Raw genomic sequence first — 18,698 nt, 5'->3', positions numbered from 1 at the left:
GAGTGCACCCGAAGCGTATGCAGAGTACATATGCTAGCCAAAGCACAGGCCTGGCACGAACAGAAATTACGGCAACCAGGACCTGCACCAATGACCAGAATTGTGTGGAACCCCAACGTACGAGACAACGAGATAACCACGAACGCACGCAAGACACCCGTGCCAGCGAAGCACCCACTTGACCTAGTCGAAACAAGAAGTAGCCACACACCCAGGGACAAGAAAAACAAGGACCCACGACGCGAGTCCAGCAAGTCAAAAAACTAAGACAGCCAGACGGCACAGGGCACCGAACGGCGACAACGGGAACGAAACAAAAAACCCTGAACGCTACACAAAACACCATAGCAGCACATAAACATATATTTCTCGACATACGACTCGATGGCAGACCCATACAAGCACTTCTCGACAGTGGAGCACAAGGCAATTACATCTCACCAAGGGTCGTAGCGAAACGACGGATACCTTGGCGGCAAAAGAAGGAACCATACCAGTTGCAGACCGTGGAAAGAGAGGCAGTTTCATACGGGAACGGCACCATCGAAACAGAGACCGTACACCTCTGGATGGAGAGCTATGGACGAAAGGAACAAATCACCTTAGACATTACGGAGATAGGGGACAAAAACGTGATACTAGGAATCCCCTGGCTCAGAAGGAGCAACCCCCGGATAGATTGGACAACCGGCCAAGTCCAATGGGAAGAGCCGTTAGCCTTTGAAGGAAAACCCAAGAAAAGGACTTCACGCAACGAGCGTAGGGCACAGGAACGAAACCAACAGAAGATTATGGCGCTATTAAAGAAAAGCGAGCCACGCCTGGAGCCAACATCGGAAGGATCGCGACTATCCATAAGCGAAGAACAATCGAACCTTACCACATTAATCGACAACATCCCGGCCGAATACCGGATATATGGACAACTATTCAGCCCCGAACTCGAAACAGGACTACCCGAGCATAGTCCGTTCGACCACGAGATACCATTGAAAGAAGGAACACAGCCCAAACTCCACAAAATATACGGTTTGAACCCAACACAAATGGAGGCATTAAATAAGTACCTCGCAGAGAACCTCAAGAAAGGTTACATCAGACCATTAACATCACCAGCAGGATACCCAATCCTCTTCGTACCAAAGAAGAACGGAAAATTACGACTATGCGTGGACTACAGACAATTAAACGACATTACCATAAAGAATTGCTACCCACTCCCACTAATAGGAGAACTCCGAAACATACTTTATCAAACACAGTGGTTTACAACATTAGACCTCAAAGGAGCATACAACTTGATCCGCATAAAGGAAGGCGAAAAGTGGAAAACAGCGTTTCGCACCCGACGAGGACATTATGAGTACCTAGTAATGCCCTTCGGTCTTACCAACGCCCCAGCAACCTTCCAAACCATGATTAACCACGTTCTCAGGGAATGCCTAGACATTTTCGTCGTTGTCTACCTGGACGACATCCTTGTCTTTTCCAAGACGTTGGAAAAATATAAGCAACACGTTCACACAGTCTTACAGAAGCTGCAAAACGCTAAGCTCTTAGTTGAGCCCGAGAAATGTCTCTTTCACAGCAAGCAAGTCAATTTCCTAGGATATACTATCGCTCCTGGAGAAATTAGGATGGAAAAATCGAAAATCCAAGCGGTAAAGGAATGGCCTCAACCACAGAACGTAAAAGACGTTCGGGCATTCCTCGGATTCGTGAACTTTTACAAAAGGTTCATCAAGGGATACGGCGCGATTGCCACCCCATTGACCAACATGACCAAAAAAGACCTAGAATTCCAGTGGACGGAACAGACACAACAGGCCTTTGAACAGCTACGAGACGCAGTAGCCAGAGAACCAATCCTCAAGATACCAGACCCAACGAAACCTTTCGAAGTCGAGACCGACGCATCGGACTATGCGATCGGAGGACAACTCAGTCAGCGAGACGAAGAAGGACGGTTGCATCCTTGCGCCTTTTTCTCACAAAAACTACATGGACCAGAACTCAACTACCAGATTCACGATAAAGAGCTTATGGCCATCATTCGAGCATTTGAAGAATGGAAACCACAGTTATCCGGAATTAAACACGAGGTGTTAGTTTATACGGACCACAAGAACCTGACCCACTTCACCACTAGCAAAATGTTAAACAAACGACAAATCAGATGGTCAGAATTCCTGTCAGAATTCCATTTTAGGATCATCTACCGAAAAGGAACAGAAAACGGCAGGGCCGACGCCCTCAGCCGAAGACCAGATTACGAGAATATAGTGCCAGAGGAAACACGGGTTATCCTCACCACAGACGGAAACGGAAACCTTTTACCAGCACACCGGAGCCTTATGACAACAAATACGGTAACCACACCAGAAGAAATACGGAAGATCCACGGAAACAAAGCCCACGGACACCAAGGAATTTCCAAGATATGGAAACGGCTAAAACAGCATTACAATTTCAAAGGAACACGACAAAAAGTACGAGAAGCCATTAAGGACTGCGAACTTTGTGCCAAAAGCAAGTCCGCAAGACATAGGCCTTACGGACTCCTACAACCCTTACCAGCCCCCAGCAAGGCATGGCAGACCATTACAATGGACTTCATCGTCAAATTACCTCCTTCGGAAGAACCACTCACTAAGACCAAGTACGACAGCATATTGGTTATAGTGGACAAGCTCACCAAATACGCCTATTTCCTACCATATAAAAAAAGCAGCAACGCCGAAGAAATCGCCTACACATTCCTACGAGTGATTGTCAGCAATTACGGACTTCCAGAAAGCATTATTACAGACAGAGACAAGCTCTTCACATCAAGATTTTGGAAATCCCTGATGGAACAGCTAGGAACAGACCACAAGCTATCCACAGCATTCCACCCACAGACGGACGGACAAACAAAGCGAGCCAACCAAACACTGGAACAATACCTAAGATGCTATGTAAACCACAAGTAAGACAATTGGGTACGGTTGTTACCCACAGCACAGTTCGCTTACAACAGCTCAGAAAACGAAAGTACCAAGACAACCCCGTTCTACGCCAATTATGGATTTAACCCTACAGCGTACGGAGAACCAAGAACCACGACTACGGCACCGCGAGCCGATAAACAAGCGAGCGAGTTACGACAATTACACAAAGAACTCCAGCAGGAACTAGAGTTCGTACGAGAAAGAATGATGAAATACGCCAATCAGCATCGGATGAAGGGACCATCCTTCAAGGAGGGAGATAACGTTTACCTTATTCGACGCAACATCAAAACACAACGACCTAATAGCAAACTCGATTTTAAGAAGCTTGGACCTTTTAAAATCAGCAAAAAAATCAGCGACACCAACTACAGACTGTCATTACCAGACACCATAAAAATTCACCCCATATTTCACGTATTACTACTGGAACCAGCACCACACGGCACCAGCACACAAGAAACGATCGAGATCGACGCAGAACAAACCTACGACGTTGAACGAATACTCGACCACAGACGAAACCACGGCAAAACAGAGTACCTTGTTAAATGGGAAAACTATGGGCATGAAGAAAACATTTGGGAACCCCTTAACCACCTCCAGGATTGCCAGGAACCGCTCCGCCAGTACTATCAGGAGTTGGATCTGCGAGCAAGTCAGCCAAGAAAAAGAGGACGACCTAAGAAAGCACCACTTACCATTCCCAGAAGTTAAGGGCCGACCAGGACTCGAAACCATACCACCAGACGAACCTATAAAGAAACGATCAGTATGCAACACAAAACAAAAACACCAGAAAAACGACGTACCAACGGAATGTTGCGCAAGAACATTCATCTCATCCAACAACGAAGGATTCAGAGGACCCATCGGGAAAGTCGAATCCCAGACAAAATTGGAATCCGGAAGAAGCGACTCCAAGGACACTTCAGGCAGGACCTCGGTTGATCGTCGACGCTCCTCCTGTTCCGCCTCCTCACGCTCCACCCGATCCAATTCCTCCAAGTCATCAATTCCGCGAGACACAGCTCGCATCATCTTTTCAAACCACATCCGCTTTTGTTTTCGAAGGCGCTCAATCTTCGCATCAATCTGACGACGCGCCTCCTCAGCGGCCTCCATTTCGGATTCCATCCGAGCATGTTGAAGGCCAATACTCCGGATTTTCGCGGAAGAAAAGCCCAGCACGTTATAACCAGGACGATTGAAACGCAAGCACTCCACACAGCGAGAAGAATCCTGGGGAGAGACCGAACATTTGGCCACCCCACGAGACTCACACGAGGAACAAGAAGGCATCTCCACCGTTGACGCCAGGAGAGAAGAGAGGAGGGCGGATCGGCGCTCTGTCGACGAACGACCAGATTTAGGTTTGGCTACACGACTAGACATGGCGCAAGAGAGTTAGCCAGGAAGGAAGGAAAACCAGAACAGGGATCAAGGGAGTACGGACTACTTAAAGGCCAAAGGGACTTGGCCAAAGGAGAGGAGACCTGATGTTACGACCAGACAGTTGGGCCGGTACCAGGGAGGCCAGATGGGGTCACACCCCTCCTGACGACACCCGCCCAGAAAAATCACCGACCGGCAGAACAAGGATTACGTAAGAAGAAATCACGTGACCTCACGTGACTGCCAAGAGAGTGATCTCAGTGATCTTTTGGGATCACAACAGATCAACAGAAGTGATCTCACTGATCCAGTGAGATCAAGGAGATCACATTCGGAACATAGTCTATATAAGGCACGCTCATTACCATGTAGATAGATTCGATTCTAGGATTGCTTAGCAGCAATCAAACTCTAGTTAACCTCAATATTTACTTGAGAACGATCATAACTTCACCCCCAGTCATTGAGAACCCCAGTTACCCAGTCAGACGCTCAGTTGCTTCAACCCACTGTACTTTACCCTAAGAACAGGTTACCCCGATACCTTGATCGTAACAAGGTGTTATAGATACTCAAATTATACCATTAAAAGAGGCTATTTGGTTTTATACACGTACCAATTCTTGCTAGTATTGGCTAACTTGGTTAGATGGTTACAAAGAGTTAAAGAACAAAAGGGAGATGACCACTTCAGGGCCATGCCCACTTGTGGGTCACCCGGTCTAGAGCTGAATGTGTCTCAAACCAGAGGTCGTACCAAAATCCATTGCTTCCCCGGTGCAGGAGGCAAGAAGGCTGAACTACACAACCCTTGCCAATATTTTCAGGAAAAGCCCTGCACACACTTGCAGCTCTTCAAATCCTACCACAGCCATCCCTCTCAAAGCCTGGCACCACATCGGCCCTCGACGAAATTGGCTCGAACGCTAGAAGTCAGGTTCGCCAGTTCCCACTCCTCAACGTACCGCACCGTGGCGTTGGTGTCCACGGGACCATACAACGCCCAACCCGAAAGCGGCTGCAGCGTGTAGTGCACCGACGTCCCGCCGAGGACCGGGTCCTCCTCCTGTCCCGCCCTCTGCAGCGCTCCAGCGTACCCACCCGGCGCCCCCGAGACAACCTTCTTCCCCAGCGTGCCCGCCATCAGCACGGCCTCGGTCTTGAGCCCGGGGCTGGGGTAGTCGTGCATGGTAAAGGGGACCTTGGCGTACCCGACGGGCAGCTGGCGCGGGTCGACCTCTGCGTACGTGACGTTGTCGAGCCTGAGGGCGCCGTTGCGCCGCGCAAAGCTGCGTCCCTTGTCGTCCCAGTAGTGGAAGCCCGTGATCCAGCCGGAGATGTAGTAAGGGGGCTGGCCGCACACGGTGCCCTGGCGGGCCGTCACGATGTCGTTCCAGAACCGGAGTGTGTCGGGCGAGTCTGGTGCGTCAAAGGTCGACACGAAGCGCGTCAGGATCGGACGCAGACGCGCTGCATACGTTTCTGGTTCTTCACCAAAGGCGGAGAGATGATCGAGCTTGGCGAGCAGGGCCTCCCAGTCGCTCTTGTCGCCCAGCAGAGTGACCGAGGGGAGGCCGCAGACGATGCCGCCTTCGAACTTGAAGTAGGCCTGGGTCAGGCCCATCATGAGCAAGCTGGCCGTCATGCGGTCCGAGTCGGTCGTGGTGGTGAAGTTGGGCATGATCCAATCCTGGAGCCAATCTGTCTTGACGCGCTTTTGGATCTCGTCCTGGAAGCGGATGATGACTGCCTCCCAGGTCCAGTCCTCAATGTAAATGACTTCCTTGCCTTGGTGGCTGACAAACAGATCCCGTAGCGATTCGGCGTGGGCGTTCATGAAAAAGTTCATCTGGGTCAGGATCGTGAACCAGACCTCCTCTGGGCGGACAACGAGGTGCAGATGCTCGCCCCATGCCTGGATGGCGCCTCGGACAAAACTGTCTGACGAGGAGCGCAGACCCTCTTCAGCCGAGAAGCTGGCACTGTCGTACGAGGAGAGGATGATGGAGCCGTTAAAGTTGACAAAGTCTCTCTCAGCACTCTGCAGGAAGAAGTCCTCGCAGGAAAGGATGGCATCGGAGCCAATGTATGGCTTGGGATCTCCACCGGGCAGAACGGTTATATGCCCTGTGACGACGCTCAAGCCGATCACGGAAAGGAGTGTTAGACTTTTAAGCGCTCGTGTGCATCCCATGATGTGAAATTAAGCATGCTATCTCATAGTGAGCCTGTCAACACCATGATGGCAATTCCTGAGCACAGGGGGCAATCGGCGGTATATTTATAGGCAACTTAATCATGTAAGTGGCTGCAACACCGACAAAATCCGCAGCTAGTTGAAGTCCTACAATCCATCCTGTAGATCTGTTTTGCCGGTTATACAGATTGCCATCAAGCGAGCCATGTGTCTCGGTGTACCAACGGGAGAAATTCTGGGCATGTAACGCCTGTTGCTGGAAGTACTCGCAATAAACCAAGCTGAAGTCGAAAGCGAGGCAAATGACCACTTGGACTGCTGCTATTTTAAGAACGGGCAGTTGGTTGCATTTTGCCTAAGAACTAAAGCGAATACAATATATAAACCTTACCTGCCTTCGGGCTGCCAAGGCTTCTAATCATTGCCGTCGCGTCTTGTCACGTTTTGATAGCCGGTAAGCTTGGATGCGTAACGCCGACGTTTGTCGATCCTTGCCTACCTAGTTATGGTCGGACAAGACTCGATGCCATGGATACACCACCACTGGAAGGATTCAGCCAGTAGCACAAGATGCGCACCCAACATTGGCATGCATCACGGCAGCCACGCGTGAATCCTATGTGCGCGAATGAGCATGGAAAATGCCGGCGTCCCAACAGTTGTGCGATTTGGTAGGCCTAGAAGGGTTTATGTCGATTCCAGACAACGCGACATGTCCTCCACTAGAATAGAATTTTCCCGAGTGTTGTCAGAAGTCTGCGATTGGCCATTGGCAGACATCTCAATACCATAGACATGTAGCATTTGTGGCAGCGTGTCGGGACTGTTTAGGTGCTCTTGAGCTCAGAAAGAGATGCGGCCATGTCAAGAAAAACTGCCGATGTACCTTAGTGCAAGCAAAATGAGCAGAAACGAGCCAGTTAGCTTTTTGGCAAGACGAAAAGAGAAAGTGGAGATGATGTGATGAAAATTCATGAATTGAAAAAGAGGGACGGAAAGTGGGTGCAAAAGAGGAATATTGGCAGTCGCGGTCGGCAAGTTGTACAAAGCCAAACGTGCTTGCTTGTCTTGATGCAAGATGAGCTTGAATGTTCTGCTCAAATTCCTCGGCGCTCTTGCGTCTCCGGCAATCAAGGGTTTGTCTAATAATTACAGGCTAGCACCTTTTGGGCGTTTATCGAGGAAATGTTTTGACGAGACCAACGTAACCATGCAAGGGTCTTGTTGCTCGATCAATCACGAAGCGGAGAAACCGAGATGGCCCACTCATCAAAACTGAAAACCTCGCCATGTCAACCGAACGAGATTTTTCTGCTTCAAGGATCACCCACAGCAGTGGGAATGAGATAGGGAAATGTCGGCCCCATCAGATCCATCCAACACACGCGGCTCGCAGCTGCAAAGCAAACGACATACCAAGGTCAAATCAGGGTGCCGCACATGCAAGTTAGTGATGCTGGACCCTTGGTCCAATCGACCCGTACCGCGCTAGCGACAAGGTGCACTGAACTAACGAATGCGCAACACCACCTACCCAACCCACCAACCGTAGAGTGCGGAGAGTCAAGTGTGACGAGGGTCGGCCCGCCTGCCAACGGTGCGTATCTACGCGTCGAGTATGCGAGGGCTACGGCATCTGGGGTGGCGGCAGTCAAGTCTACAGTCCTGCTGTTGCTGCTGCTGCTGCCGCCGCCGCCGTCAGCACCAATGCCAATGCTGTGACCTTGTCTCAGGCGGGCGAGGTTCGGAGGCAAACAGTCACCGAGTCCGAGTATCGCTACCTAGACTGGTTCAAGGAGCGGGCAAAGAGAAAACTCATGGGACCTTTTGACTGGAATTTCTGGGACAACCTCTTGATGCAGGCCACTGCCAGCGAGCCGGCTGTTTTGCACGCTGCATTGGCCATCAGCACTGCACACCAAGCAAGGTTCACAGCTGCCGCCGCTGCACTGGGCAATGCTAACCACATCCCGTCGATGGACACGCCCGACGGCCTGGAGCAGTTTACGCTGGAGCAGTACAACAAATCCATCAGGCATCTCAACCGACAACCAGTGTCTGGAAGCGGTAGCAAGCCAGCCGTACGCGTTACCATCATCACCTGCGCCGTCTTTGTTTGCCTCGAGAACCTCCGCGGCAACTATCGCACCGCATTCAAGCACCTGCAGAATGGCCTGCGTCTTTTGAACCAAATGCAGCCCTCGCGGCCGACAGGGCCAAGGCGCAAAAATTCCATGACCTTGGAAGTAGGACCGAAGCAGCATCGCGAGGTTATTGACGATTGGCTCGTCGATACGTTTGCCCGCCTCAACCTGCAGGCCACGATGCTTGGTGGGACGAGCAATCCCCACCAGGTGGTGCCCCGGACCCTGAGTCCACAGCTACCCACACACTCGTACGAATCAGTCGCCCATGCAAGACTGCACATTGATCGTCTGGTGAACAACATCATATGCCTGCAGGCCGAGCGGGACGGCCAGGGGGAGACCACTGCCAAGCAGCTTGCTGAACAGAAGCTCATCCTGGCCGAGCTGGAGATATGGCACAGAGCTTTTGTCACATATGAAAAGGACCACATTGGCGTCTACGACATCAAAGAACGCATCGCGGCCACTATACTGCATTCCTTTCATGCCATGGGAGTCATGATGGTGACGACGTGTCTGGGGCCCCAGAGCGAAATGAGTTATGACGCGCTCCTGAAGCACTTTATAACCATCATCAACGACTCGCGCGAGATGGTGAATGTTTGCTTTACTTATATCCCCAAGTACGCACATGGAGTGTCGCACGTGGATATTGGATGGATCGCGCCCCTGTACTACACGGCGATCAGATGCCGCATCCGGCGGATACGACACCAGGCCATCAAGCTTATGCGGGTAGCCGGCCATAGCGAGGGCTTCTGGGACGCAAGGATCGCCGCTGGCATCGCGAGCGACATAATAAAGGTCGAGGAGGGTAATTTCTTTGCGAATCCCCAGGAGGACCAAGACCTCAAGCAAATAGCTGCGGTGGACCCCTTGCCATCTGAACAAGACCTTTTAGACTTGCCAGTTCTGCCGGAAAACCGCAGGCTGCGCAATGTGAAGATTTCACTTCCCGACAGTCTTGACGAGAAGCTCAGAGCGAGCTGGGAAAGCAAGCTCCAGGATGGAGAATGGAAGCACATAAACAAGGAGTATAACCTGGCGGAGATCAATGACCACTATCAGTTTGTAAAGTCGGACTGAATTGGACATGCTGCAAACAGATGCATATCGCTCCCAAGATGCCTATTTATCCTCTAATTCTAATCATTTTCCCATGCTGATTTGAACCAAAAAAAGAAAGAAAAAAAGAAATAGAACGCTAAAAATGCAACCACCGAATCTACTGGCTCTCCTTCCAGAGATCGTAGCCAAAAGTGTCCTTCATGTCGACAAACCTCGTGGGCTTGCGACCATTTGCGACCTTCCACAGGTCCTGGTAGTCGGCTTCGGACAAGTCGGGCACTTCAATGTTTGACTTGATCCTCGAGGGGGTGGAGCTCTTGGGCAGCACGACGTAGCCCCTCTTGACGCCCCAGCCGAGCAGGGCCTGCGCGAGCGTCATGTTGCTGCGGTTGGCGACGGCGTTGAGGCCCGGGTCGTCGCGCACCCGCTCGCCGGTCGTGGGCACCTGGTCCTGCGAGCCCAGGGGCGAGTAGGCCGACGGCAGGACGTCGTTGTCGAGGCAGAAGCGCACGAGCTCCTCGTTGGGCAGGTAGGGGTGGATCTCGATCTGGTTGACGGCGGGCTTGACCTTTGCGACGGCAAAGAGCTTCTTGAGGCCGTCGATGGTCCAGTTGGAGACGCCGATGGCGCGCGCCTTCTTGGCCTCGTACAGCTCCTCCATGGCGCGCCACGTCGGCTCGGGGTTCTCGGTCAGCTCGTGGTTGATGACGTACTTGCCGTCCGGACCGAGCTTGACCTGGCGGTCCTCGGTGCGCTCGGCGGCGATGGGCCAGTGCACGAGGAACAGGTCGACGTAGTCGAGCCGGAGCGCCTTGAGCGAGTTGTCGAGCGACCACTTGACGTCCTCGGGCGCGTGCATGTGGTTCCAGACCTTTGTGCAGATGAAGAGGTCCTCGCGCTTCACCGACGGGTTCTCCTTGAGGAAGTCGGCGATGGCGTTGCCGATCTCGTCCTCGTTCTGGTAGAACCACGCGCAGTCGAGGTGGCGGTAGCCGGCCTCGAGCGCCGCCTTGGTTGCGGCGTACGTCTGCCCGGGCTGGCCCTCGGCCGCAAAGGTGCCGAATCCCACGGCGGGGATCTCGACGCCGTTGTTGAGCTTGAAGGTCTTGTTGGCTAATGTTGCCGGCATTGTGACGATGGTGATGTGTGTGTGTGTGTGTAAGTAAGTAAGATGATTTTTTTTTCTCTCCTACTACTGCGTCTCTGCTTTCTCTTCTGACTTGTTGGGCAGGATTAAGTGGATGGTGTAGTACAATGTGCACAAACAACTTGGTCTAAAATCAACAAAACTCAACCAAAACGACTGACACAAGGGCGCCGAGAGCAATCGACCCCGCTGTTGATATGCGTTCAACAAACCCAAAGGCCAGCTTTTGACGTCATTGAAGCATGGTCCTTTTCACTTGCTTGACACCCACACGGGGTACTGTCATAATCCTTCGAGTCGTCGCTGAGTAACAGAAATGCAGCATAAACCAACCACACCCCGGCTAAGCGAGCTCATTCATACTTTTTTCCCCCTACGTATCTTCCTTTACTCAGTTACGTATTGCATAGTACGCGGTTTGAGGTCAAAACGGACCTTGACACCAGAATACCGTCAATTCATTGGTGATGACATGTGAAGCTGACTCGGTATGGCTTCAGTGGCCAAGGCAAAAGTTGGGTGATCTGTGGATCCGAGATTGAGAAGCGGCTGAAAAAAAAAAGACAGAGGGAAAAAAAAAAGTTTTTAGGTCGTGGCAAAGCAAAAGAGTGGGTTCCTTGTTTATTTTATTTCACCTCATTATGAGCGATAAGCGAAGTGATGAGACGACATTTGCAGATTTTTCTCTCTGGCCGTCTGCCATGCAACACACCAAGGAAGAACCTTAACTGGATACGGAGCATCGGCCAAGATGGCCCTGGACGGGCTCCATCCAATGATGTCATGCGTTCCAACGTCGTACCTGGCCCTACCAGGCGAAAACCCGGCCTTGTCGGCGAGCCGGCCCACTTGGCGCGGCAGTTGGCCCCGGTTTTGCGGAGCCGCACGTCCGGGACCCTTTCGACATTTGACCGGAGAGGTGAGGGCCCTGATTAGACTTATACACTGTGCGGCAACTGTCCAAAGTCCAAGATAATGACTATCCTTATCTGCTGTTGTTAATGCTTTATCCAACCGGAGTCGGATTTTTATTGGGTCTACCACGTAGACTGTTTTATTTTTTTTCTGTTATCTTTCGCTGCTTGGCTGGTTTTCGTTTTCTACTAATCTTATGCAGGAGTACAGGCATCACTGCTGCAGTTGTGTCTCAATACGGACCCTGCAAGGTACTGGACAGCACAGTACCAAACAGTAAATGTTCTGAACCCTGAGATCTCCGAGGAAAGACCTTTTTTTTTAGGTTGGGATCCATGGTGACGTGGACTCGCACCTACATTTCTGCGGCTGGACCCGGAAGCGAAGCGGTTTCAGTTGAGGAATCATAGCAGGAACCCTCCTATGGACCCAATATTTTATATGGAAACCGAGCAGCCTTTTTTTTTTCTTTTTTTTATTGCTCGACACTGCCTACGCCAACAACTCGGTGTGAATCTACAATGACGTCGTGCTTTTTTCGACATGACGATAACTGAGTCGGTGAGGCCCGGTTTAGAACGGGCCTTTTCCGGACCATTATCGAAAACGGCGGGGATGGGCGAAAACGAACATGGCCAAGGGTGGAGCTGGGAAAAGAGATAGTAGGTACTAACGCGATACGTACCTCATGTATGACAACAACTTGGACCAACGGCTCAAACACTGACAGCCGGAGCTAGCAGGAAGGAGCACTGTCTGTCCCACGTCCTACGTAAGGGAACAGTAGCGATGTTGAAGATCATGGAGTTTAGACTGCGGAGAGTGAAACAACAGGACCCCAAAGAAAAAGGGTCCTTTCCAGAGTTGGGCCCCTCCTATTACGTGTTTAATGCTGGGGTCCATGGCGTGATCTGACTATCTGGCTTACATGTGAATTTGCACGGTGGTCCCTGACGTCAAAAATCGAGAGAGTATAAAGGTTGATATCGGACGCGGACAGAGTCTACTTTTTCCTTTCGTTCCTACCTAGATTGTCACTCATCCTACTCGAAAGCTTGTTACACCACTTTGTTCGTTCCTTTGTAACAGCTCACCTCAATTGCAACTGCAGCGTTTACAGCATCCAAGGAATTTCCAAGAACCAACAGCCAACAACAACAACAAAAAAAAACCACCCAACATGCCGGCCTTTGCAGATATCGACTTTGGTGTCGACCCCAACCCCACCGGACCTCCCTCCAAGACCAACGGCACCACCAACGGACACACCAACGGGCACAGCAACGGCACCAATGGACACACCAACGGCAACGGGGTCGCTCACGCCACAAACAGCACCGCCGCGCTCGAAGACGCGCTGTCTCCGCGCAGCATCCTCCCCATCCCCGGCCCTGACGGCAACGGGGAGGAGCCTTCAGACCCCATCGAGGTGCCGGCGACTCGGCCGTCGGTGTCGGACGCAGAAAAGTACATGCACAACCTGTCCATGTCGCCGTCGATGCGCGACCGCAGGGGCTCGCGCAACTCGTTTGGCACGTCGCTGCCCATCCCGCGCATCCACAGGCGCTCGCGTCTGTCGTCGGTGCACAGGCCGTCGGAGGAGGAGGGCTCCAAGAGCTCGCGGCCGGTGATGCCGGTGCTGCAGTCGTCGCGGCACATCATCCAGTCGCAGATCCAGGATGTGCAGGCGGCCAAGGTCAAAAAGGTCCGCAACATGGCCTTTGCCTTTGACATTGACGGCGTGCTGGTGCACGGCGACAGGCTGATCCCCGAGGGCAAGCGCGTGCTCGAGATTCTCAACGGCGACAACGAGCTGGGCATGAAGATCCCGCACATCTTCCTGACCAACGGCTCCGGCAAGCCCGAGCAGGCGCGCTGCGACCAGCTGACCAAGATCCTGGGCAGCAAGGTGGACACGGCGCAGTTCATCCAGTCGCACACGCCCATGTCGGCGCTGGCGGCCTACTACGGCACCGTGCTGGTGGTCGGAGGCGAGGGCACAAAGTGCCGCGACGTGGCCGAGCTCTACGGCTTCAAGGACGTCGTCGTGCCCAACGACATCGTCGCCTGGGACCCCACCATCGCCCCCTACCGCGTCTTCACCGACGAGGAGAGGAAGCACGCCCGCCCCAGGGACTTTAGCCAGACCAACATCGAGGCCATCCTCGTCTTCTCCGACTCGCGCGACTACGCCACCGACATGCAGATCATCATGGACCTGCTCAGGTCCAAGGACGGAAGGCTGCACACCATGTGCCGCGACGACCCCGTGTCCAACCGCATCCCCATCTACTTTTCCCAGGGCGACATGCTCTGCCCCACCGAGCACCCCATTCCCAGGATGAGCCAGGGTGCTTTCAGGATTGGTCTCGAGGCCATGTACAAGTCATTGGTGAGTTTTTTTTTTGTCATCAACAAAAGTCATGTCAAGTCTCGAGACTTGTCGAGTAATTTATAAGTGTCGTACAAGAACCCCCATTTTGCTAACCTGAAACCTCTCCCCAACCCCAACAGACCGGCGTCGACCTGGAGCGTACAGTCTACGGCAAGCCCGAGCTGGCCACCTACAAGTACGCCGACGAGGTCCTGACCTCCTGGATGGGCAACCTCTACGGCGAGGAGGAGGAGCGCCTGCCCGAGAACATCTACATGATCGGCGACAACCCGGCCTCGGACATTGTCGGCGGCAACATGTACGGCTGGAACACGTGCCTGGTGCGCACCGGTGTGTTCCAGGGCGGCGACAACGACGAGGAGAACCCCGCCAACTTTGGCGTCTTCAAGAACGTGCTCGAAGCCGTCTCCACCGCCCTCCGCAAGGAGCTGGGCGACGACTTTAAGCTCAACTTTGACGAGCACAGCATCAACCCCATCAAGGCCTGCCCTGACAGTGCTGCTGCCATTGAGTAAAAGGCTTTTTTTCGGGGGGTATTTTTCGCGACTGGTTTATACTTTTTTTTATACTTTTTACTTTTGTGGAAAAAGGCGTTCTTGGGACATTTGTTTTAGGGAGCTAGCTGTTTTGGGATTTCGAGCATTGCAAAGATTGATTGCATCATAAGAGATACAGTAAATCTGCTTGGATGAGCAGTCGTATCAAGAAAGCGAGTTTTGCATACTTTGTTCAAGATACAGGCCTACAGAGATATTAGTATCACGAATTGACGATCGAAAACCACACTGCTTTTGATACTTTGGATGTGTCGCTGTAAAACTTGTTTTGGTTCTGGTCTAGTTGTTGTCTAGTTCTAGCCAACGTTTGATCATCTCGCAGTACCACGTTGGCAAAGATCGAGTAATGATTAAACCAAAGAAAAAAAAAGCCTGGAAACTCAAAAAATCAAATCCAGCGTACTATTAAATACATGATACATACATACAGAGTTTGATGTTTTACACCGACAGGTAAGTAGGTACGGTCGTGGTAGGGGTTTCACCTTCAAGAGTCAGCCGTTGTCCCCCGTCATAACTTGGACCTGAACCCCTGCCCACCCTGCTCCTCCTCCTCCCTCAGCACCTCGGCCACGCACTCGCGTATCCTCGCCGCCAGCTCGACCGCCTCGTCCTCGTCCAGATCCGAGCGCTGGCCCCTCCCAAACATGGTGAAGCGGTCGCTCCACCGGCCCTGCTCGCGGATCTCGGGCCGCGGGATGATGTGGAAGTGCATGTGCGGCACCACCTGCGCCGCCGCCGCGCCATTGTTCTGCACCACGTTCCAGTCGCCCACCCCCGTCGCCCGCATCACGGCCTCGGACAGCACCCGCACAAAGAAGCCCAGCTCGCGCGCCTCCGCCGCCGTCACCGCCGTCAGCTTGCGCCGGTGCGCCCGCGGGCACAGCAGCACGTGCCCGCGCGACAGCGGCATGATGTCCAGGAACGCCACCAGCAGCGGCGTCGACAGCAGCACGAACGTGTCCGGGTCCGTCCGCGTCCTGGCCGGCGAGATGGACTCTGAGGTGCCTGGTGGTGGTGCTTGTGGGTCGTATGGTTGGTATTGGTTGGAGATGTTGCAGAATGGGCAGCGGCCGTCCTCCGGGACCGGGGGCTCGTCTTTGCCGGTGTTGCCCATTTTTTGACCTGAACTGTCTGGATTGAGCTGCCTGGATTGAGCTGTATTATGGACTTGATCCTTCTGGGGATAAATCGCAATAAATTCACAGACAGCTAGCTCTTAAATGTTGATTTGTACCACCTCGGAAAGCTTATACTGAAATCAAGTCAGAATATCTTGAGAGATCCGAGTCCTGATCCAGGAGAATATATTCTTGGAGCAGCCGTGAGTCTCAATATAACATAACCCAATGTGTTGTAAGCCTAATCCAAGGTCTGGCAGTTGGTTGATGGCCGCGTCTTGTGAGTGAGTTTCCAGGTTGACGATGCGGTGCAAACAAGCCGGACCGAGGCATTGGAAATGCAGGGTTAGGGTCCCGGCAAAAGCTTCCCTTGCTTCTCAAAGCTTCCATTCTTCCCTGCAGCTGCGATGATGTAAGCATCCTCCGGTCGCAGAAAGTTCTGCCATCTCACCGCCTAATTTTCCTGGCCTTGATCCCCCCCTCTCCCTCCATTCTGCCTTTGATTGCAAAACGCGCTCCGCAATCCAGTCATTTCCCAACACGCGCTTCTTCGTCTCTGTCGCAATCGCTATCATCAGCAAATTTTTACACACACACTCACACCGACCCAAAAAAAAGACAAAATGTCTCGCGAAGAGTACCAAATGCCCACCGGCGGCGCCAGCCAGACCCAAGGCGGTGCCAGCGGCGGCGCCGTGTCTGCCCCTCCCAGCCAGCCCATTCTCTACAGCTGCGGCGACTGCGGCTTCAAGTTTGAGATGAACCGCCGCGACCCTATCCGATGCACCGAGTGCGGATGCCGTGTCTTGTACAAGAACAGAACGAATCGGTGAGTTTTGACTGCCGTGGCCTACATGCCGCGGATGTTTTGGAGTGTCTTGGTAGACAGAAGCTGACCGAGTGTTGATTTGTAATTAGCATGATCGAGTTTGAAGCGCGATAACTGCTCAATCACCGACGATAGTCTCTTCCTTCCAGCGACTTTGTCGTGTTGTTCGATCTGGGACTACAACCACGGGGCGTAGTTGAGACTGTGAACGGCCGCAACTGATGGAACGGAATGTATGGTAGCGACTCAAGGTTGCATGCCCATGTTATGATAATGGATGGAGTTTGGAGTTGGAAATGGCAGAAGGACATGTGGAAAATATGGAAAGACAGCCGCTGTACCGCCAAGACAGCCCGTCTTTTCTTTGGAATCCAATTCTTTTGGTATCACAAATACGAAGTAATGACCCTGATTTAACGCCGCCTGATGCTAGTACATGCCCGATGCCCACCCCTTAACACCTCTTCCCCCACAAATCCCCTGCCGGTGCCGTTACTGCTGGTTTGCCTGAGACCGCAGGTAGTTGGCAAAGCTGGCGTCCTGGCTCATCGACGCATTTGCATCGTTCAGCGCCGCATCATATCTTGCCTTCAACCCCTCATCATCCATCTCGTCGTCATCGGCAACCGAGTCGTCCGAGTCTATAGCGTCAACCCTCCTCCCCAACGCAGCAATATCCGGGTTCTCATCCTCGGCGTCGTTGCTGCCGGAAGCACCAGTCCCATCCTTGTCGCCCGCAAACGACATGCCCTTCATCATCTTGTCGAGCTCCTGCTCCCGGATGAGCTTCTTTGCCTCGTCGCGCTCCTCCCGCCTCCGCTCCAACTCGGGCTGGTAGTCGCGGCGGAACTCCTCCGCCTTTTCAGCGACTGCTGTAAAGAAATCGTCCACGCCGTGGCCAGTCATGGAGCTGACGCCGACGACGCTAAGATGAGCGTAGAACTCGTCCAGCATCATGCTCATGCTGTTGAGCAGACTGCTCATGTAGCCGCTGCCGCCGGAGCCCGACTCGCCCTCGGCGGACCCAAAAGCATTGCGCTCCTCGTCCTCCCGCAGCGCGGCCTGAAAGGCGTCAAAGTCCGTCATCCACTCCTTGGCAAAGGACGCGTCCTGCACGTCCGTCTTGTTGAAGACGAGGATCATGGGCAGCTTGGTCTTGTACAGGATACTGCAGGCGTAGAGCATGTTGCTCATAAAGGTGCTGGTCGAGCGGGTGCGCGGCGTGTCGACCACGTACGCGATGACGGTCGGGAAGGACGATGCCAGCGACTCGAGCAGGATCGTGCCGCTGGCCGACCACACAAAGGCCTCGATCTGGCCGGGCGTGTCGACCAGGATGTGCTCGATGGGCTTGCGACCGGCGTTCTCGGGCGTGTCTCGGGCTGTGCGCTTCTCCAGCAGGTTCAATATCTGGTCGACCTTTGTTGCGAACAGGTTTAGAGATGTGAGGATGCCGCCGTTGGGGCCCAGGTTGTACTGCTTCATGACCTCCTTGTAGTTGACCGAGTCGCGAATATCGATGTTGCTGTCGAACGGGACGTTGAGCACGGCCGGGTCGAGGTTGATAACGTACGGAGGGTCCTTCTTGCCGTGGAGATGGGCGTTTATGCGCTGCATAAAGGTAGTCTTGCCGGAGCCTGTCGCGATACAAGTCCCGAGTTAGCTTTGCGCAAGCACAACTGTGAGCCACGGCGCAACTGACCTGCCATGCCGACGCAGACGACGGCCACAGGCTTGTCGGCATTGCTGCTAGTCGCAGAAGGTGCGGCCGGTTCTGAAGCCATTTCGATGTGCACTGCTTCTGGATTTGCCAAAAACTGTGATGCTATTTGTGATTGTGGTATTGATGAAAAGAAAGTTGCTGGGCGGGGAATGCGGCGAGAAATTTGGCCCCGCCATTGCTGGGTTGATGGCGCCAAGTCGGAGATTGACAGGGG

The 18,698-nt window shown here is 53.0% G+C and overlaps 10 protein-coding genes across 10 annotated transcripts in view; 5 read left to right on the top strand and 5 right to left on the bottom strand.

Annotated features, from left to right (window-relative positions):
- The window catches only part of MGG_00088 (glycosyl hydrolase), a gene marked incomplete at both ends in the record, with an annotated part of 1,877 nt that extends 1,783 nt beyond the window's left edge, over positions 1–94 (top strand). The window contains one exon of the mRNA XM_003718999.1: positions 64–94. Coding sequence (XP_003719047.1) covers positions 64–94 — 31 coding nt within the window. The remainder of the gene's footprint in view (positions 1–63) is intronic.
- Positions 95–3,359: 3,265 nt separating this feature from the next.
- MGG_17538 (uncharacterized protein) lies at positions 3,360–4,260 on the bottom strand. The gene is made up of 2 exons (XM_003718998.1): positions 3,803–4,260; positions 3,360–3,745 (listed from the first exon to the last, which is right to left on the bottom strand). The coding sequence occupies exons 1-2, from the start codon at positions 4,125–4,127 to the stop codon at positions 3,414–3,416; spliced, it is 657 nt and encodes a 218-aa protein (XP_003719046.1). The 5' UTR covers positions 4,128–4,260; the 3' UTR covers positions 3,360–3,413.
- An 842-nt stretch (positions 4,261–5,102) lies between these two features.
- MGG_00095 (uncharacterized protein) lies at positions 5,103–8,322 on the bottom strand. Its single transcript, XM_003718997.1, has one exon. The coding sequence runs from the start codon at positions 6,577–6,579 to the stop codon at positions 5,266–5,268; it is 1,314 nt and encodes a 437-aa protein (XP_003719045.1). The 5' UTR covers positions 6,580–8,322; the 3' UTR covers positions 5,103–5,265.
- MGG_00096 (uncharacterized protein) lies at positions 7,937–9,815 on the top strand (the record flags this gene model as incomplete). Its single annotated transcript, XM_003718996.1, has 2 exons — positions 7,937–8,028; positions 8,135–9,815. The coding sequence occupies 2 exons, from the start codon at positions 7,937–7,939 to the stop codon at positions 9,813–9,815; spliced, it is 1,773 nt and encodes a 590-aa protein (XP_003719044.1).
- On the bottom strand, positions 9,731–11,638 carry MGG_00097 (uncharacterized protein). Its single transcript, XM_003718995.1, has one exon. The coding sequence runs from the start codon at positions 10,924–10,926 to the stop codon at positions 9,955–9,957; it is 972 nt and encodes a 323-aa protein (XP_003719043.1). The 5' UTR covers positions 10,927–11,638; the 3' UTR covers positions 9,731–9,954.
- MGG_17537 (uncharacterized protein) lies at positions 10,937–11,910 on the top strand. The gene is made up of 2 exons (XM_003718994.1): positions 10,937–10,959; positions 11,029–11,910. The coding sequence occupies exon 2, from the start codon at positions 11,605–11,607 to the stop codon at positions 11,878–11,880; it is 276 nt and encodes a 91-aa protein (XP_003719042.1). The 5' UTR covers positions 10,937–10,959; positions 11,029–11,604; the 3' UTR covers positions 11,881–11,910.
- A 944-nt stretch (positions 11,911–12,854) lies between these two features.
- On the top strand, positions 12,855–14,769 carry MGG_00099 (uncharacterized protein; the record flags this gene model as incomplete). Its single annotated transcript, XM_003718993.1, has 2 exons — positions 12,855–14,251; positions 14,374–14,769. The coding sequence occupies exons 1-2, from the start codon at positions 13,040–13,042 to the stop codon at positions 14,767–14,769; spliced, it is 1,608 nt and encodes a 535-aa protein (XP_003719041.1). The 5' UTR covers positions 12,855–13,039.
- A 298-nt stretch (positions 14,770–15,067) lies between these two features.
- On the bottom strand, positions 15,068–16,296 carry MGG_00100 (uncharacterized protein). Its single transcript, XM_003718992.1, has one exon. The coding sequence runs from the start codon at positions 15,926–15,928 to the stop codon at positions 15,323–15,325; it is 606 nt and encodes a 201-aa protein (XP_003719040.1). The 5' UTR covers positions 15,929–16,296; the 3' UTR covers positions 15,068–15,322.
- Positions 16,297–16,422: 126 nt separating this feature from the next.
- MGG_11667 (uncharacterized protein) lies at positions 16,423–17,183 on the top strand. Its single transcript, XM_003718991.1, has 2 exons — positions 16,423–16,761; positions 16,851–17,183. The coding sequence occupies exons 1-2, from the start codon at positions 16,556–16,558 to the stop codon at positions 16,873–16,875; spliced, it is 231 nt and encodes a 76-aa protein (XP_003719039.1). The 5' UTR covers positions 16,423–16,555; the 3' UTR covers positions 16,876–17,183.
- Positions 17,030–18,648, bottom strand: MGG_00101 (ATPase NPA3). Its single transcript, XM_003718990.1, has 2 exons — positions 18,464–18,648; positions 17,030–18,398 (listed from the first exon to the last, which is right to left on the bottom strand). The coding sequence occupies exons 1-2, from the start codon at positions 18,543–18,545 to the stop codon at positions 17,254–17,256; spliced, it is 1,227 nt and encodes a 408-aa protein (XP_003719038.1). The 5' UTR covers positions 18,546–18,648; the 3' UTR covers positions 17,030–17,253.
- Between the last annotated feature and the right edge of the window lie 50 nt (positions 18,649–18,698).

Source organism: Pyricularia oryzae, chromosome 5 (genome assembly GCF_000002495.2).
Source record: "Pyricularia oryzae 70-15 chromosome 5, whole genome shotgun sequence".
NCBI classification, from domain to species: domain Eukaryota; kingdom Fungi; phylum Ascomycota; class Sordariomycetes; order Magnaporthales; family Pyriculariaceae; genus Pyricularia; species Pyricularia oryzae.
Note: the sequence above shows the minus strand (reverse complement) of the source record. Positions and strands in the feature narration are given on the sequence as shown.

Bases quoted from the DNA above. Each gene is read 5' to 3' on its own strand.
- MGG_00097 (XM_003718995.1), bottom strand. From the start codon at position 10,926: ATGCCGGCAACATTAGCCAACAAGACCTTCAAGCTCAACAACGGCGTC.
- MGG_00100 (XM_003718992.1), bottom strand. From the start codon at position 15,928: ATGGGCAACACCGGCAAAGACGAGCCCCCGGTCCCGGAGGACGGCCGC.
- MGG_00101 (XM_003718990.1), bottom strand. From the start codon at position 18,545: ATGGCTTCAGAACCGGCCGCACCTTCTGCGACTAGCAGCAATGCCGAC. The intron at 18,399-18,463 runs GTCAGTTGCGCC...GTATCGCGACAG, and splicing joins CGTCTGCGTCGGCATGGCAG to GCTCCGGCAAGACTACCTTT.
- MGG_11667 (XM_003718991.1), top strand. From the start codon at position 16,556: ATGTCTCGCGAAGAGTACCAAATGCCCACCGGCGGCGCCAGCCAGACC. The intron at 16,762-16,850 runs GTGAGTTTTGAC...ATTTGTAATTAG, and splicing joins TACAAGAACAGAACGAATCG to CATGATCGAGTTTGAAGCGC.
- MGG_17538 (XM_003718998.1), bottom strand. From the start codon at position 4,127: ATGGAATCCGAAATGGAGGCCGCTGAGGAGGCGCGTCGTCAGATTGAT. The intron at 3,746-3,802 runs GTACGTCGTTTT...GTTTCTTTATAG, and splicing joins TCTTGCGCAACATTCCGTTG to GTTCGTCTGGTGGTATGGTT.
- MGG_17537 (XM_003718994.1), top strand. From the start codon at position 11,605: ATGAGACGACATTTGCAGATTTTTCTCTCTGGCCGTCTGCCATGCAAC.
- MGG_00095 (XM_003718997.1), bottom strand. From the start codon at position 6,579: ATGGGATGCACACGAGCGCTTAAAAGTCTAACACTCCTTTCCGTGATC.